This window comes from Periophthalmus magnuspinnatus, chromosome 3, assembly GCF_009829125.3.
Source record: "Periophthalmus magnuspinnatus isolate fPerMag1 chromosome 3, fPerMag1.2.pri, whole genome shotgun sequence".
In the NCBI taxonomy this organism is placed as follows: domain Eukaryota; kingdom Metazoa; phylum Chordata; class Actinopteri; order Gobiiformes; family Gobiidae; genus Periophthalmus; species Periophthalmus magnuspinnatus.
Genome location: NC_047128.1, coordinates 13,815,356 through 13,834,374, shown reverse-complemented (window position 1 = coordinate 13,834,374; position 19,019 = coordinate 13,815,356). Strand labels below are relative to the sequence as shown.

Below are 19,019 nucleotides of genomic sequence, written 5' to 3'. Positions count from 1 at the left end.
TTTTTTTTTAATTAAGAAATACATAACAGTACTGCATCGCTTGATCTGACTGGCCAGAGCTCAGAGAAAATGCAAATTGGTAATAAAGTTTTACACTGTTTGATTGATCAAGTTTTGAATAAAAACCTGACCAAAAATGCTTCTAAAATTGTGTTAAAAAGTAACTAGTTCTCTGAATAGTATTTTTTCTGTGTACTTTTTGCTCTTTGCTCAAGTGCAAATTTGTCAGCAGTACTTGTACTTGTAATTGAGCACATTATTACCCATGTAACTGTACTTTTACTTAGTACAAATTTGCTGTAGTCTTTCCCCCACTGCTGGAACTGGACAGATACTGCTATTGTGTCCTTGGGCAAGAAAAATTGTTGACGTTATACAACCTGAAATGCGTTGGACTTAAAGGGTTGTCTCATTGGCTGGAATGCTCCACAGTATATCACATATTATCATATATCTTGCATTTATTCAAATACAGGTATTTTTATTGCTCCAAAATACCTCAAAAAACAATCAGTCTCACTGTGAGCTGACCTGTAACTTGGCTGGTTGGTTTTACCTGCTTGTCTCCATAGAAAACTACAGTAGACAAGCAGGTGGCTAATTGTTCACCAGAAAAGTTACATTCTGCATGTTTAAGTGTCCAAAGATAAAAGTCTTGATAATGTGCTGATAATTTGTGTAAAGGAGCACGCGGTGAGACAGTAGGTGACAGGTGCGTAGACAGGAGCAGGGCACATGGAGCAATGGAGCTAACATCAGAGGGTTAGCTTAGTGCTGATCTGAGGCCTGCTGACTCCACATTCAGGTTATATAACTGCACCACGTCAACGCTAAGTGCTAACCCGCTTACACCTGACGCTAACCTCACCTGGATCACAGCGTATCATCGACAGATTTAAACCTCACCTGCATCACAGCGTATCATCTATAAACATCTACACATGTTCAAACAGACGCCAACCTCACCTGGATCAAACAAATCCTTTCTGAACAGCCTTGCACGTTTCACCGGTCTAGTCCTTGTGGAAATGTGTCCTCTGCATCTGACCCATCCGTCAGTGTCTCTGGGTTAAACCTGCATTTGACCCATTCTTCATGTGTCAGGAGCAGTGGGACCTGGAGAATATGAGGATCATGGATGTGTTTTAGGTTGGAAACCCCATACACAGGGATTCAAACCCATGACCTTCTTGTCATGCCATGGTGTAATATACAGGGGCCATATAAAGTATTTGGCCAGAACATTTCTGTCACCTTTCAGTCCAGTGCATTGTTCTTCTGCTGCTGCTGGTCTGATGCCAAAGGGGGCAAACTGTGAGAGATGTGGCTGATGTTTGTAAGGTCACAAAACAATCCCAATCCCAATCCCAAATTGTCATTTCAATCAAACAAAACACAGCTCCAGGTATGTTTTTGGGGAGGTAAAATTATTATAACATAGCTAATTAATGTGGAGGCCTGTAAGGGGGGCTGTTTCCTGGAGTTTCTGTTTGCGCGGGAAAAGTTTTGGAGCATCGTTGATCCTCATGTCAGAGGAACACACGGATATAAGAGGATGGGAGGGCATCAGAGCTGAGACTGAAGCTCTCTTTACATAATGACAATAATCTGACATGCGCTGAGTCCACGGCCCAAAGATTATCACTGATATCACTCACCACAACAGGAGGCACTTATGTAATTATACAGCCATCCTCTGCACCATCTGACCCTCTCCTCTGCACCATCCGACTCTCTCCTCTGCATTCTTTGCACTATCTGACAATCTCCTCTGCACCATCCGACTCTCTCCTCTGCATTCTTTGCACTATCTGACCCTCTCCTCTGCACCATCCGACTCTCTCCTCTGCATTCTCTGTACTATCTGACAGTCTCCTCTGCTCCATCTGACCCTGCTCTGTGCTCCTCTACATCCTCTGCTCCATCTGGTCCTCTCCTTGGCATCCTCTGCTCCTCTGACCCTCTCCTCTGCTCCATCTGACCCTCTCTTCTACATCCTCTGCTTCATCTGACCCTCTCTTCTACATCCTCTGCTCCATCTGACCCTCTTCTCCACATCCTCTGCTCCATCTGACCCTCTCCTCCACATCCTCTGCTCCATTTCATCCGCCTTCAATTGAGTCTTAATGAGATTTAAGCAATAACAGTTTTACATTGTAGTCTCTTTTACTGCCCTTAGACCTGCATATGTGCTGCATCTCTACTGCTGAGCCACAGGACCCTGCCAAAGTCTCTGTCTGTGTGATGATTGGTCAGAAATGATCTGCTAAAATACAACACCATAGTTCCATAAGGGTAAAGGGTAATAGGAATCAGAAGGCAAACAGCATTACCATCATAATGAGTTTATAATGGGTTTAATATGAGTTTAATATGGAGTCAAAGCTAACAGTGCTAACTGAGCTAACACAGCTAACCCCGCGCTCACCACATCTGTGTAAACATATTTAAAACAAATGTGATTTTAATAAATAATGAGCCAGTTTTTAAAATATTAAACATCACATTTCAGACGCTGCGTTTCATCTTAAAGGGACGATCTGTTTTATTACAACATAATATTCAGGCGTTTAATATGATTTGTTCACTTTGGTGGATCTAGATTAACTTATAATTATGTAAAAGTCACATCACCTTCTCTGTGTTTTTTTTTTTCATAAATTCAAAAACTGGAGAGCGAAGCGTGTTAATTCGCTCTGTTGTTGTGAAGGCAAAGTGAGAAAAGGCAAAGAAGACTGTAAAAACACAGAGGGGCACTTCTGGGCCACCACCTGATGATCTCACAAGGTGGGACAGAGTGTTGTGAGCTGTGCAGACATTACTGAAACATGTGTGAATGAACCAAGATCCTGTATAATGTGGGTGAAGTGTCTTGTCCAGGGGCACAGCAACAGTGGGCATTCAGGTTAGGTTCAAACTTGCAACAAGTTTGTTGTTGTGTCCTCAGGCAAGACACCTCATAATATAAATGTGGTGTGTGTTTAAGTGATTGGTGGTCGGAGGAGGCCGATCGTGCAGATTGGCAGCCTCACTTCCATCAGTCTGACCCAGGGCAGCTGTGGCTATAACAGTATATCACCACCCTCCAGTATGGTGTGAATTAATAATGACTATAGTGCAGCATTTTACAAGTGCAAGCCATAATAATAATAATAACAACAACAATAATAACAACAACAATAACAACAACAACAACAACAACAACAATAATAATAATAATAATAATAATAATAATAATAATAATAATTATTATTATTATTATTATTATTATTATTATTATTATTATTATTATTATTATTATTATTATTATTATTATTATTATTATTATTATTATTATTACAGCATTTGAAAAGATATTAAAGAGAGGATATTTGGATTTTTCCACCATGTTGTTCATGTTTGAGTAATTCAGAGATCTCCCTATTCAAACCCTCCTTAAGGTTAGCTGTAAGATTCTGTTCAATGTTACTCTCACTGGACAATTCTCTATAAATATACAAAAATTAGTATATTAGCAATATAGTATTTTCAAAACAATAAAAGGTAACATGGTGACCTAAGTATATTATGTTATGTGTTAGCAGTTAATACCCAGTAAAAGTAAAATACCCCCTCTTTAAAAGCTCCAAACTTCATATTCCCATTTAAACATAACTTGACTTTTCCATGTTGTTGGGACCAGACCTGTGTGGGCTGCGTTTAGTTCCTCCAAATGAGGTGTGAAGTCTGCAGGGTCAAAGGTCACAGCTCCATCTGTGAATCGCTGCTCTTTTAATCTGGTCCTCTCCTCAGACAGGTTTAATCCCAAGGGGTCTCTGCTCCCCGGTACAGCCCCCCTCTGAGGTCTGTGAGGGTCCCAGCTAAGTCCGGCTCTGATCCAGGCTCTGATCCTGGACTGATCCTTGGTCCGGACTCTCAGCCTGTTAGAACCGTGAAAAGACTAGATCAACAATTGTAAACATTTACAAGAGTCCCATTGTATTCCATCAATGGGTTTAACACAAAGTATTTACAAGGAATTTAAAGGCTTTTTTTCCAGATGCTTGTACGATGGGAGGGCATCTGACACACAGGGATACATGGGAGAGCATCTGACACACAGATGTATAGGTGGATGTGAGGGCATCTGACATGTTGATATAGGAGGATGGGAGGGCACCTGACACACAGGGATATTAGGTGAACATGAATTTTGAATAAATGCACAGATCAAATAGCAGCGTTATAGAGCAAACACAATCTCATGGTCAAACACACATTTAATATCACAGCAGTGAAACTTGAAAATAAATTAAAATAATGAAAGATTATGTGCAATAACTTGATTTCTGCTGATGTGCTCTTAGGCAAGACACTTTACTCACTTTGCCCCTGTATGCGGTGTGTGAGTGTTGGTCTGAGGGGCCAATGGTGCAGCCTCATTCTGTCAGTCTGTCTCAGGGCAGCTGTGGCTTACTATCATTGATTGTGATTAGAGAGTAAACAATGCAGTGTACTGTCTGTATCAAATGATAAAGTATCTTATTGTCTTATTATCAGGAAGTACACGGTTAGCATGCTGGTTGATGTTAGCTTTACTGTGATGCAAAACTCCACTCTGGTCTTGTGAAAAATGCTTATAAACTCATCATGGTGAATAATTATGATACTCTGAATGCATGAGGTAAGTGAGGAATAACTTTATACCACTGCAAACTATGATAAATATCAGGTACAGTAACTTTAATATGAGTGGGGGTCACCTCTGCACAAATCTGACCTGTAACCTGGCTTGATGCTGCACAGCTTGTCTCCATAGGGATAAATAAATGTAATGTCATACTGTGAAACATTACAGATAAAGCAGATAGCAGACCCTCACCATAAATATTACACAGTGCATCTTTAGCTTGCATAAATAATCCCTTGTGTGCTTTGGTCCTCTCTCTTTGTTCTTTAAACCTGAGGAGTGATCTGAGGGGAGGTTGTGGGTGCAATTCCACGGTAAAGATTATCACTGATCCTCAGGTTTGTGTTGATGCAGCAGTCTCATGTCTCCTCGACCAAATCTCACAGACCACGCCCACTGTCAACACTAACACCGCCCCTTATGGCCCCAGCCCAGCCCCCTGGTCCCTGATCAGGTTTTAGGCCAAATTGATGGACAAAGCCAAAGCCATCAATTTGGTGTAGATCTGGTTTAGTCCCTCTTTTGTCCTGGTTTAGACCTGGTTTAGTCCTTGTTTACTCCTGGTTTAGACCATTTTTCATTCCCTCATGTCTACTTCTTCAAATTTCACAGACCACACCCATTTTCAGCACTAGCCCCAGCACTTGCATCCCAAACCCCACCTCTCCCCCCCTAGCCCCGCCCCCTGGTCCCTGATCAGGTTTTAGCCCGGACCAAAGCCACCAGACCTCTCAGTTCAGACCTGGACTGGACCCAAGACCCAGGACTCACTGCAGAGCCTTTAAACAGCAGAGAAAGACAGAAACAGGACTCACTGCGATCACCAAACTTATTTTTCAACAAATAAAAACTAAATTTGTATTTTTGACTTTTTTTTTTAATTTTCTAAAGGAAGTTCAATTGACAAAAGGACTAAAACACTCAGCAGCTCATAGGAAACGTTTATATTTTTAAGAAGACAGACTTTTTTAACACAAGTACACATTTTGGGTACAGATATTTCTATTTTGTTTTTCTTTTTTAGAAAAATTTTGTTATTATTTACAAATTTTAAGTTTATATTTAAAAACGTTTACCCTTCATCTATTTTTGTGAATGGAGGATCCTCTGTGTAAAATGTCAGTGTCGTCGTCGCCTCATGAGTCTCCACAAAGTCCCTCAGACAGCTCCTCCACAGGTGAGTCCAGACCTGATTTAGAGTTGGTTTTAGTCCTGGTTTAGACCTGGTTTAGAACTAGTTAAGTTCTGGTTTACACATTTGGTGCTAAATCACTTCTGTAGCCGCAGCTACCCTGGGGCAGACTGGGAGAAGAGAGGCTGCCATTCTGTACCATCAGCTCCTTAGAACACTTTCCTATGTTGAATGTGGTGTGTGAGGGAGGGGGTCTGTTGTCCAGATTCTAAGGTCACGGTTTGTAAAGTCTAGGGGACATGTTTAATCCATAGAGTCTATGATGGCTGTACTTTAATTTGGTTGTGATCCTGGCTATGGTCTCTGGTCTGGATCTGATCTGGTCTCTGCTCCTGCCTCTCGTCCTGTCTCTGGTCTCTGTTTGTGATCCTGGTCCTGGTCTGGTCCTAGGTCCCGGGAAGTCCCTGAGTCCAGTCCTGGTGTGCCGAGTCTGTGGCGACAGCAGCAGTGGGAAACATTACGGGATCTACGCTTGTAACGGCTGCAGTGGCTTCTTCAAACGCAGCGTCCGACGAAGACTCATCTACAGGTCACAAAACACCTCCCCTGCACCACCGTTCATCCTCTGCGCCACTGTTTGTCCTCTGCACCACTGTTTGTCCTCTGCACCACTGCTCATCCTCTGCACCAATCTTCTGCATCATTACTGTTTCTCCTCCATGTCATTCTGTTTATCCCTCTGCATCAGTGTGCCTCTTTATAACTATCCCTCCTCTGTACCTTTGGTCATCCCCTGCACCACTGTTCCTCCTCTCTACCACTGCACCATTACTGTTCATCCTCCTTTGTGTCACTGTCTCTCCTCTGTACCATTCTATTTGTCCTCTGTACCATCACTGTTCATTCCTTGCACCAATTCATCCCTTCCCTCATTGTCCTTCTTTGCACCAATGTTTATCCTCTGCACCACTGTTCATCCTCTGTACCATATACTCACTGACCCTCCTTTGTAAATTGAGAGGCTGTGGTAGGGCATCTGGTTTAACTTCTTTCTGTGCAGGTGCCAGGCTGGGACCGGGTTGTGTCCTGTGGATAAAGCTCACAGGAACCAGTGTCAGGCCTGTAGACTCAAGAAGTGTCTGCAGGCGGGAATGAACAAGGACGGTACGTGGACCAGGACTAGACTAGGACTAAACCAGGACTAAATCAGGTCTAAAACAAGACTGGACCAGGACTAAACCAGGTCTAAAACAAGACTGGAACAGGACTAGACCAGGACTAAACCAGGTCTAAAACAATGCTGGACCCAGACTAAAACAGGACTGAAACAGGACTGGAGCAGGACCAAAGCTGGACTGAATCAGGACTGGAGCAGGACTAAAGCTGGACTGAATCAGGACTAAAGTAGGACTAGGACTAGACCAGGACTTGACCTGGAATAGACCAAGACTGGACCAGGACTGGACAAGAATTAGACATGACTAGCCCAGAAGTAGACCAGTACAACACCAGGACTGAAGCAGGGCTAGATCAATACTAAAGCAGAATTAAACCAGTACTAGACCAGGACCAGGACTAAAGCAAGACTAGGACAAGCCTAGACCAAGACTGAAGCAGGACTAGACCAGGAGAGAACCAGGACTAAACCAAAACTAAATGAGGTCTAACCCTGATCTAACCCCAGGTCTAAACCAGATCTACTCTCTCTGGTTTCACAGCGGTGCAGAATGAGCGCCAGCCTAGGTCCACGGCTCAGGTACGACTCGAGTCCATCGACCTGGACCCGGACAAGGAGCACCTGGCCACCACCCGTGAGGTCACTTCCTGTTCCACTTCCTGCTCTTCCTCATCCACTTCCTCGTCTGTGATCACATGGCCCCACATTACTTCCTCCATAAGCTCCTCCTCCCAGCGCAGCTTGAGTCCAAACAACCACCGCTTCATGGCCAGTCTCATGACCGCAGAAACGTGTGCAAAACTCGAGCCAGAGGACGGTGAGGAACAAGCTCCACAATCAGATGACATCACAACTTTCTATTGGCCAATAATATTTAAACGTCTTATGTTACACAAAATTGACTCTTGTGAGTTTAAATCCATGTTATGATGTTGTTACCTCCTCAAAAACATACCTGGAGTTGTGCTGTGTTTCATTCACATATTTGTCTACATCTCCATATCTCAAAATGCTCTGTTGCACCCTGTGATGTCATGTAGTGTAGGGTTGGTGGTAGTTTTCAAGTTAACAGCCACTTCTTATCTTTAGTTCAATACATTTATATTTTATCTTTAGTTTTTTTTAATCTTTTATCTTTAGTTTAAAAATGACCAGCTTCAGCATTTCTGAATTTACCTTTTAGATATTTCATGGCAAAGTGCAATGTAAATACAATAAAAAGTCATATCTAGATTTTGGTTCAAATAACTTAAATTAAGAAAGGTAATTTTTACTTAAAGCTTTTTAACTTTTTAGCCCAAAGATAGACTCAAATAAAAACATGTTTTTTATTGTGCTGAAAAACATGTGTTTTAAATTTTCTCTTATTTAGACGTGACTTTTTGCAGTATGTAATATTTATCAGATTGGTTGAAAAGGTGGGCATCTGACTCACAGGGATACAAGAGGATGAGAGGGTGGGAAGTCATCTGACTTATTTCTCCTCTTTTCAGTGGACGAGAACATAGATGTGACGAGTAATGAACCGGAGCGGGCCTCAGAGTACCACATGTCGCTGTATCCCTCCGCCTCAGAGAATGTGTACGAGACGTCCGCACGGCTCCTCTTTATGTCTGTGAAGTGGGCCAAGAACCTCCCAGTGTTCTCAAACCTGCCCTTCAGAGACCAGGTACTGGACAGGGACTAAACCAAGACTGAACCAGGACTGGACAGGGACTAGACCAGGACAGGACTAGGACTAGGACTAAACTAGGACTAGACTAAGTCTAAACAATAACTAATAATGCATTAGATTTATATAGCACCTGTTTTTGTGTTTTATGTGTGGTGGCATTTTACATCTTGCCATAGGGACTGCAGTTGGAAACTAGCTGTATAGCTAATACTGGCGCATTTACAGAAATGTTGATTAATGTGCATTGTCCCTATTCAAATAAACTAATAAAAAAATAAAAAAAAGAAAAAAAGTTACTGTTGTAGCCATAGCTGCCCTGGCAGCTGCCCCAAGAATGATGTGGATCAAATCCACATCATTGCTCCTTCCAACCACCAACAGTCACACACCACATTCACACTAAGTGATGTGGATGAAGTGTCTTGCCTGTAGATACAATGTGACCAGGCCATGATGCAGATTTGCAGCCTCGCTTCCATCAGTCTGCCCCAGGGCAGCTGTGGCTACAATAGTAGCTTACCGTCATTGAGTGTGGAGTGAATAAATAATGACAACAGTGCAGCACTTTGAGGGGCTTCAACAAATCTGTAAAGTGCATTATAAGGCATTATTATTATTATTATTAAACACTGTACTTAACCAGAACTACATCAGACTAAACCTGGTCTAAACCAGGATTAAACTAGAACTAAACCCGGTCTAAAGCGAGTCTCTCTCGTCTTCAGGTGATTCTGCTGGAGGAGGCGTGGAGTGAGCTCTTCCTGTTATGTGCGGTACAGTGGTCTCTGCCTCTGGACTCTTGCCCCCTGCTGGCGGTGCCAGACCTGTGCACGTCTCAGGGAAAGTCTGGCCTCAGCGCTCTAGACCTGAGATTGCTCCAGGAGGTCTACACCCGCTTCAAGAGCCTCACTGTCGACCCCACAGAGTTCGCCTGCCTCAAGGCCACTGTGCTCTTCAAACCAGGTCAGAACCAGGACTAAACCAGGACTGAACCAGGACTGAACAAGGACTGAACCAGGACTAACCCTGGACTGAACCAGCTCTGAACTAGGACTAAACGAGGACCTGACAGTGGACCAGACCAAATGTGCCTGTCTCAAAGCCACTGTGCTCTTCAAACCAGGTCAGCACCACAGCAGTGGACAGCTCCCCTCAGACTTACACTGTAAAAAGTCATGAACGCTCAAACACATTATGAATCAGACCCTGCTCTGCTTAGCTTCAGAGACCACCCGAGATCTGGGTTTGACAAGGAGGTTTGGCCAAGATAACTTTAAGTGCCCATATTATGTTGTTTTCTGATCTATGTTATAATGTTGTTTCCTCATCACAAACATGCCTGGAGTTGTGTTTTGTTTCATTCACACATGTTAAACAAACCCTGCATATTTAGTTCATTGTTCTTCTGTCACACACTTTGTAATATTGTGATAGGTGGTAATACTAGAAGTGCTCCATTGTATTTTTAAAACCCATATAATTTAATACCCTTCACTAGAATCATTTGGATAATTTCAGCCCTGAAATAGCTAAACTCTACTAAACAAAAGATAGAATACAGCTATTAACATGAATACTACCACTGCATGACATCAAGTTGGAACAGAGCATTTTGAGCTTCAAAGATACAGACAGATTAGTAAGATTACGTAAACGCGCGTGTGTGTGCATGTGTGTGCGTGTGCATTTGCATGTTCGTGAATAAATCAAAACAAAGCTCCAGGTATGTTTTTGAGGAGATAACAACATTTTAACATGAGTTAATGCTCACAAGAGTCAATTCTGTATAATATAGGACTTTTAAGTCATAACTGATTGGTTGGTGTATTTCCTCATTTGTGTCCAAATGAGACATCCACGGTAACAAAGGTTTGGACACTGTTCGAGGGAAAGAAGTGGCCTGAGATACTAGACTTGTGAGTATTTCTGAGTACTTTTATACTTATGTTGTGTCTCTCTTCCCTCAGAGACTCGGGGGCTGAAGGACCCAGAGCAGGTGGAGAACCTCCAGGACCAGTCTCAGGTGATGCTGGGACAACACACCCGCTCCCACTACCCAAGTCAGCCTGCCAGGTACTACTACTGCTATAACACTCACACACTTACTCCCACTATCCAAGTCAGCCAGGAAGATACTGCTATTGTCATTACTACTGCTTCTAGAGGTTCAGACTAAATACATTCTCAGATCTTTTATCTGTTTTCATCTTAAACAAATTTTTCTGTGTCTTCAGGTTTGGAAAGCTGCTGCTGCTGTTACCGTCTCTGCGCTTTGTGAGCTCAGACAGAATCGAACTCCTGTTTTTCCACAGGACCATTGGAAACACACCCATGGAGAAACTACTCTGTGACATGTTCAAAAACTAAACCATAAAAACATACACCGGCACCAGTGCAACAGCACTGTGACCACCAGGGGGTGCTGTTCAAACCCACAGGACCATCAGGAATATGCTCATGGAGAAGCTACTCTGTGACATGTTCAAAAACTAAACCACACAACCAGATCTGCGCCTGTTAAACCATGAAACATACATCATCTACAACTGTACACCACCACTGTGACCACTGGGGGTGCTGCTCTTATCCATAGGACTATATATATATAAATATATATATATATATATATATATATATATATATATAAATATATATATATATATATATATATAAATATATAAATATATAAATATATATATATATATATATATATATATATATATATATATATATATATATATATATATATAAATATATATATATATATATATATATATAAATATATAAATATATATATATATATATATATATATATATATATATATATATATATATATATATATATATATATATATATATATATATATATATATATATATATATATATATATATATATATATAGTCTATCTGTTGTTTTGTGCAGTTTTCTGTTGCTGTTTTGCTTGTCTGGGCTTGCGGTAGCTTTTACTAGTTTTGATGAATAAAGTTTATTGATTTGACTGAGTCCATTTGTGTAAACAATATACCCACTAGGTTACAATGACTTAAAGTGGAACTAAACATTAGATTCATTCACTAGCATTATCTACTGTATTGTTCTTCATCATTTTTTGGCAACTTTAGTACAAACTACATAAATTGTGTTCCAAAATGCCTACATCTAAGTTTGTGCTGCCTACCCAGCACTATGTGACATCACACAGAACTATCATGATTACAGTCTGGTGTTTCTGATAACAAACACCTGGTGGAGTTTGAACTGTGGGCACCTGTTACCAATCACACACAAGCTAGATAAGTTTAATGCCATACTGTGGAATATTTCACACCTCTATATGGAGAAAGGCAGGCGGCAGATCCTCTACCAGAAAAGGTTTAGCATTAAAAATGTGTCAGATGCCCTTCCACACTCCTGTATCCATGTGTATCAGATGCCCTTCGGTCCTTTTGTGTCCGTGTGTCAGATGCCCTCCCATTCTCCTATACCCCTTTGTGTCAGATGCCCTCCTATTCTCAGGACACCATCAGGACTCCACCAGGACACCAGGCTCTATCTGCCTTGTCATGTAAGAGATCGATTCAGAGTGGTCGTAACATGTGAGTGTGGCATTGTAAAGGTGATACACTTGCTCATTTTGATTAATAAGTTGCCCAGTTAAATCTAATATATACTGTAGTTACTATTACAATACTAGTTTCTACTCTAAAAAAAAAATAACTTTCATGCCAATTCTGGAGAAAATTTATTTTTCCTTTTTATCCTAAATGCTCATTATTTTTGCTTGATTTTTCACAAGTAAAGAACACAAAGGAATTCTGGTGTTTAAAAGATTTTCATAGTTAAATGACTGGGTCCCAGTACCAGTCAAAGCAAATTCGAACAGTGGTTGAAAAGTGCATAATTGTTGTATTGTTGTTCATATTATGCCTTTAGCATCTCTAGAATTATATGTAGAATACAGGCTAGATAGAAGTTAATAAACTACTTTAAACATTTTGATATTTTTGCTTATCAGAGCTTGGCGTATGCTTTTCACTTTGGCTGTTCCACCATGACTGTATAATCTTTGTTATACAGCCTGCTTTATCAACATTGTAAAACACACAAAAACATTTACCGGTAAGTTCCTTATGTTTTTATTGGAATAATAATTCAAAGTTAGCTCATAAATGTCAATGTTTGATGAAGTGTTAGCACAAATTAGGTCAAAGTCTACTGTATACACTGCCTATAAAATTCCTCTCACAGTTTCGGTGATCATTATGATTGTGCTTTTGGGATTAACACCATGCAGTTGTCCAGTGTCTCCCTGCTGCTCCTGGGTCTGTCCCTGGGTTTGGCCTCTCCTTCTGGGCTCGAGGAAGTGAAGCTGGTGCGTGGAGACTGTCCTATGTTCTGGTATAGCTTCAATGGTCGTTGTTACAAGTACGTGGCCACTCCTCTGACCTGGGCTGATGCAGAGATCTACTGTGTGTCCCAGCACGCCAACCTGGTGTCCATCCACAGCCTGGAAGAAAACAACTTTGTGAAGACTTTGATCCAGAATTTTGATCACAGGCAGGGACAGACTTGGATTGGACTCAGTGATGTCCACAAGGAAACAGCGTGGATGTGGTCTGATGGTTGTCCAGTGGTGTTTGACAAGTGGAGTATCGCACAGCCAGACAATATGGGAGGACTTGAACATTGTGGGCAAATCTGTTTTGATGAAGAACAAAATTGGAATGATCATCTTTGCTCAATAAACATTCCATCTGTCTGTGCTACCCGTGGGTGTTAGCAATGATGCCACAACCATATTAACACCTGGTCATAGACTTGCTTTATTATCTGATTTGATTATAAGCTTCTATGTATAAAGAATGTCTTGTTTTGTGGGAATATCATATTGAATCTAATGCATGCAGACTGCAACAGGTATACAGTGAAATTAAATAATAATCTTCTCAGTTTTCAAGCCATTGGCTTGATCTCTGAATTACATTCATCCTAAAAAACCTAGTGTCGGCTGCCACTTTGTCTTGTTTCCCAACCTGCCACTGTAATGTGTAACTGAAATAATACTTATAATAAATGTACCTGCTGTTTTGCTTTTTTGTGTCACAGAGAGAAGCTTAATTTCTGGTGTTAAATACCATTGCAATTGAAAATTATAGGCCCGTTTAATTGTTTATTTAATAACTGAAAAATGTCGGTCTGCCAACTTCTGATAGTTTTTTTTTTCACCTTAGATGACTTGTATTAGCACAGAATAGATCAAAGTCTGGTCCAGGTTCATTGCTTCACAAATAGCTTCCACACCTTACAGTTGTCCAGCGTCTCCCTGCTGTTCCTGGGCATGTCCCTGGGTTTGGTCTCTCCTTCTGGGCTCAGTGAAATGAAGCTAGCAGGGACTTTTCCGTGTTCTGGTCATGGTTCTGGTTTGGCTTCAGTGGCTGCTGTTATGGAAGATGATTTGTTCCATCAAATTTTGAATTTCAAACACTGCTGAAAATGTAATGTTGAATTGCTTTGAAAAAAATGCATACTTTTAATCAACCCGAAATTCAGAATAAAAACAATTCAAACATGTTTTTTTAGAGTTAAAATGTCATCCTGATGTCCCTCCACATCCTGTAAGAACAGAACTTTTTCAGAAGTTTGACTCAGAATGAGTCCCTTGAGATGCAGCATCTCGTTTTCAAGATGGACCAAGAACATACAACATATAAACAGTATAGTATGGTAAGCTTTAATTTGTACAGGGGCAGTGCAGAGTGCTGGCACCAGGTTATGTCCTGAATATTTACAGTAGTCTCTGAGCAGGCTGGTGAAAATACTCAAAGTATGGATTCAACGTATATTGATAAACTGACCACAAATAAATGAAACAGATTTTACCTGGGGTCACACTGTTCAAATACTATTCTAAAAACAACATACAACAAAACACATACATTCTTACCCGCTCCCCTTGGCTCCCTCTAGTGGCCGTCGTCGTCAACGTCTCCAATAGTTGCATAGGCCGTTTATACCAGCAGGTGGCAGTGATATTTGTAGGTGAGGAGATTGTCTGAGTGGAGTGTGCATGTCCTCCCTGTGACTGTGGCGGTGATTAACCTGTCTCCTCCCTCTCACCAGGAGGTTGTGAGTTAGACTTCTGATCCTCATTTTTGACACAATGACACAGTTGTTTGGAGTTTGAGGGATTAATTTATTTAAACCTCACTTTTAGTCTTTTATTTTGGATAATTAGTTTAACCTAAAATTAAAGAATTATTTAGATTTATAATTATGTCAGATCTGCTTCTGACAGGTTTAAAGATGCCCTCCCATCCTCCTACAACCATGTCGTGTTAGACTGAGATGAGGGCAGGCCAAATGTCTCAAATTAATCTGCAGATTAAATTGTACATTGTTAGGTTAAAAAATTAAAATAAAAAAATCACAGTTGATTTTCTGCTGCATAAAGTGTTTATTTCCTTACACATTTTGTGCAACAAATGTGAAATTTCATATTTACAGGTGCATTTTGGCTAACACTGAAGCAGCTAACTCTAAAGTATCATTCTCAAACTCATGGCCTGAAGAAAAAAGAAGTTTGGTGAGAGAATCCTTAAAGCGTTTAAACAAGAATTGCATTTCATTAAAAAAAAAAAAAAAAATCCATCATCTATTTACATTATAATTATTAGTATTAATTTGTAAAGATCTGAAAAGACAAACTCAACCTTTTTATTTAAAGAGGGGGTATTTTATTTCTGTGGGGTAATAACTACTAACACATAACATCTAGATCACCATGTTACCTTTAATTGTTTTGAAAATGCTGTATATGTCCAAAACAACATATTAAATTGTTTTATGAGTTTCACTTTCATTTTTAACTCTCTGAGTCCCACCTCCCTTTGCTCCTCATGTGAAGTCACTCTCCCTTCAGAGCGCTATCACAACACACTCGAGGCATGTTTTTGATGAGGGGACAAGTTAAAACATGGTAGAAAACTCCACAAAGTCCTTTTTGCATAATACCCCCTCTTTAATAGAGCCAAAAAGACAAAAGCATTTCCCATTTTTGATCCTTAGACAAAAAATGCAAATAAATTACAAATAAAAGCAAAAATATCACACTTAAAAATGATTATTTGGAAAGATGAAATTTCTGATTTTACGATTTATAAAATGATTAAAATGAACAGAGGAATGTGATTGGTTGATTTGGGTAAATGTGCAATGTGTGGTCCAAACAGGAGAGGGCGCTCTTCTCTAAGGCACTGATCACTATGAAGCCTACACTCTGCAGCACTGCAAAAAAGGTTCTACAAGTTGAGATGACTCATCCAGATTAAAAATACTGATTTATCATTAATTAAATTCTTTGAAGCTCATGAGCTTTTTCTCATTTTAGGCTGAATTATGAGCTGCTGGGCCACAATATGACATTAAACTTGTCCAAAAAGTTCCTTTACACCTTCAATGACGCAAAAGTTTGTATTATTTTATTTTGTTTTTTGTTAGTCTAAGCATTTCCCTCATTTCTTTTCCAATATAATTATCAAATATTCACTTCAAAATTAACTGGTAGATAATTGAAACTATACTTTACTTAAATAGTTTTTAATTGATAACTTGTGTCATTTCACATCATTTCAGCTCATGAAGATCCCTGTTATTTGCAGTGCGTGCTCCTGGTACCAGCCCCAGTGCTGGATAAAAGATATGTTTGCAAGTCACTTCTGCGGTTGTCAGAAGTATCGAAAATCAGACACTAATCGATACTAAAACTAATATCCAGACTAGATACTCATTTGAGCAGGTATGGATACAAAAAAAACCAAAAAAAACAAAATCAAATCACATTCCCAGGACAAAATTTAAGCTTTCTTGAACTGTGCGAGTGATTTCAGCTTTATCAGAACAAATATAAGACCTCATGGTAAGATTAAGAAAGTACTATTATTTTTTCTGTATGAAAATTACGATACCATGACAAAACTACTTTTTATTAGCAGAATGTATCGAGTATTGACTCATATTTGTACTTTTGTTTTAAAGCAATAAAATTATAGTAAAACAAAACTAAAAATTAACAGGAAAAAGTCAATATTTTGAAACAATGAAAACAAAATTGCAAATTGTCATGTGTGGGCCACATGATCAAAACAGCAGCTTTTGATTGGTCCTTGCAGCGTTCCATTGGCATTGTTCCATTGGCTGAGGACAGTTTGGGGGTGGTTTGGGGGTTTGTCTCAGTTGTAGTGTTAAAGCTGCATTATGAAACTTTCTGGTAGGTGGTCTACTATCCGCTTGTCTCCATGGTGATGCTATTGCTTTGCTAGTCTGTCTATCTGCATTTATTTTATTTCATGTGTTTTTATGGTTCCTTGAAAGGTACGGATCCTTACTGTGAGCAGAGTCGCCTCTCCACAGATTTGACCTGTAACTAGGCCTGTGTCCATTGCTATAGAAGTCCTTAAAGCTGTACTGTTGCACATTCCAGGCAAAGCTGTATCATCTCCATGGAGACAGGCAGCAGAAAAGTTACATAGTATATATAAAACACTGGAAGTGTGGTCAAACTGCGTGATTGTTTCTGTCGACGTGGAGAAGGTCTGCAAGTTGCTCATCTGGACACCGTTTTTGTAATCAAGACGTTTCAGCTCCATCCACAAGCCATTTTACATTTGATGGTATTGACAAAAATAGCTTCCTTCACTCCCGTTTTTGTGAAAAAAAGAGAATCCCTTTTCAAACAGAAATGGTGGACTCCGATATGATCTACCAGCTGCTCACAGTCCATGAAATAAGAGCACAACAAGCCAATTAAAAGCTAATCAGATATTTAACAATGCTGAAGGAATGATGCTGGCTACTAAACAAGGACAGGGCAGTTTCTAGGCCTGTCACAATCACTGTATCGACTTATGGTTCAAAACATGACAGATAATTTTTAGCGATCAATATTTATCTTTAAACTAGTGGGAATGCGTGTTATTTTTCTGTATGTGATTAGATTTGAGATGTAGAGGGCTGAATAAATAACTTCTATGACTCATTAAGTATCTCTTTTATTCCAGGTCATGTTCATTACCAGCATTGTACATATAGATTTGTTTTTTGGGGAGGGAAATCTTGCTTTACTGTCACCCTGTTGGTGACATAATGGCTTTTACTATTACTATATTAATATTTACCATTACTGTTATTGTTTAGTGTCAGTATTTTCATCAGCAATATATCGTTCTTCAAAAGTCATTATTGTGACAGGCCTAGCAAATTTCACTTTGAAACTCCTCCCTTTGGGGCTGGACTTGGTTAGCTCAGAGTAGGATAAATTCAAGTCAGTACCATCATATGTAAAATGGCTTCTGGATGGAAGTCTCACAAAAACAGTGTCCAGATGACCACTGTTGAAAGCTTCTCTACACCAGGGTTTATGTGGGTGTGGCCTTGTGTGAATGGGTGTGACTTCAGTTTAAGTGGGCGTGGCCTCAGGAGCTGACCACCTGGACGTAGTTGGCGGGGTACAGACCAATTTGACCGTTGCTCAGCTGACCCTTGCACCAGCCCTGCTCATCCTCCTCGCTCAGCTTCAGTAACTGCTCCCCTGTAAAAAGTAACATGTAAACATTATGATGCAGTGAGTGAGCGCTTGTCCACTAACAAGAAGGTCACCCGTTAGAAACCTCTGTGTTTGAATGGTACATCAGCTGCCACATTGGCCCTAGGTTAGACTGATGAGAGATAGGACAGTCATTTCACAGAAGCAAAGCAGTGGTCCCCCAAACCCAGAGGCTGGAGAATCGATTCCTGCTTGGACCAAGTTATGCTGTTTCATTAAAAAAAAAACCTGGTATGAAAACTGGTATGAATGTGGTGTGTGCATGAGTGTTGGTGGTGGTCGGAGGGGGCAATGGCATAGATCGGCAGCCTCACTTGAGTCAGTCTGCCAGAGGGAAACTGTGGCTACAAAAGTATCTTACCACAATCGTGTGTGGAGTGAATGAATTATACACTGTAAAGAGCTTAAAAGGCACAATATAAATTCATTGCATTATTATTATTATTAGAGGGCACATGAATAGGACGAAGTGACCAAAGCTGAAATCAAACCACAAAGCTTTCTGCTGCAGGATGACTGCTCAACCGCCTGAGCCACAGTCACAGTCTGTAATAACATTTCATGTTTATGTATGAAAAAATCCTCCAAAGAAACAGTTTCTTTGTTGTTTTAGTTTTTTAAACATTAAATGAAAAGACTTTAGTTTTCAAAAATCAACAAAAGGAAGCCAGCATGTTGAGGAGCCTCACATGATGGATGAGGTTAAGTGTCGTGCCTCATCAAAACAGCATGCTCTAAATGTAAACTTAGATGTAAACTTTTA

At 40.2% G+C, this 19,019-nt stretch overlaps 3 protein-coding genes across 4 annotated transcripts in view; 2 read left to right on the top strand and 1 right to left on the bottom strand.

The window, feature by feature from the left end:
- The first annotated feature begins 5,785 nt into the window (after positions 1-5,785).
- Positions 5,786-11,020, top strand: nr2e3 (nuclear receptor subfamily 2, group E, member 3). Its single transcript, XM_033991816.2, has 8 exons — positions 5,786-5,846; positions 6,252-6,390; positions 6,862-6,965; positions 7,520-7,795; positions 8,472-8,647; positions 9,379-9,616; positions 10,621-10,726; positions 10,888-11,020. The coding sequence occupies exons 1-8, from the start codon at positions 5,786-5,788 to the stop codon at positions 11,018-11,020; spliced, it is 1,233 nt and encodes a 410-aa protein (XP_033847707.1).
- A 1,894-nt stretch (positions 11,021-12,914) lies between these two features.
- Positions 12,915-14,191, top strand: LOC117393768 (lactose-binding lectin l-2-like). The gene has a single exon (XM_033991778.2). The coding sequence runs from the start codon at positions 12,944-12,946 to the stop codon at positions 13,433-13,435; it is 492 nt and encodes a 163-aa protein (XP_033847669.1). The 5' UTR covers positions 12,915-12,943; the 3' UTR covers positions 13,436-14,191.
- An 898-nt stretch (positions 14,192-15,089) lies between these two features.
- The window catches only part of pacsin3 (protein kinase C and casein kinase substrate in neurons 3), a 30,659-nt gene continuing 26,729 nt past the window's right edge, over positions 15,090-19,019 (bottom strand). For both annotated transcript variants that reach the window (XM_055221022.1, XM_033990954.2), the window contains one exon: positions 15,090-18,241. In XM_055221022.1, coding sequence (XP_055076997.1) covers positions 18,126-18,241 — 116 coding nt within the window. In that variant the 3' untranslated portion in view covers positions 15,090-18,125. The remainder of the gene's footprint in view (positions 18,242-19,019) is intronic.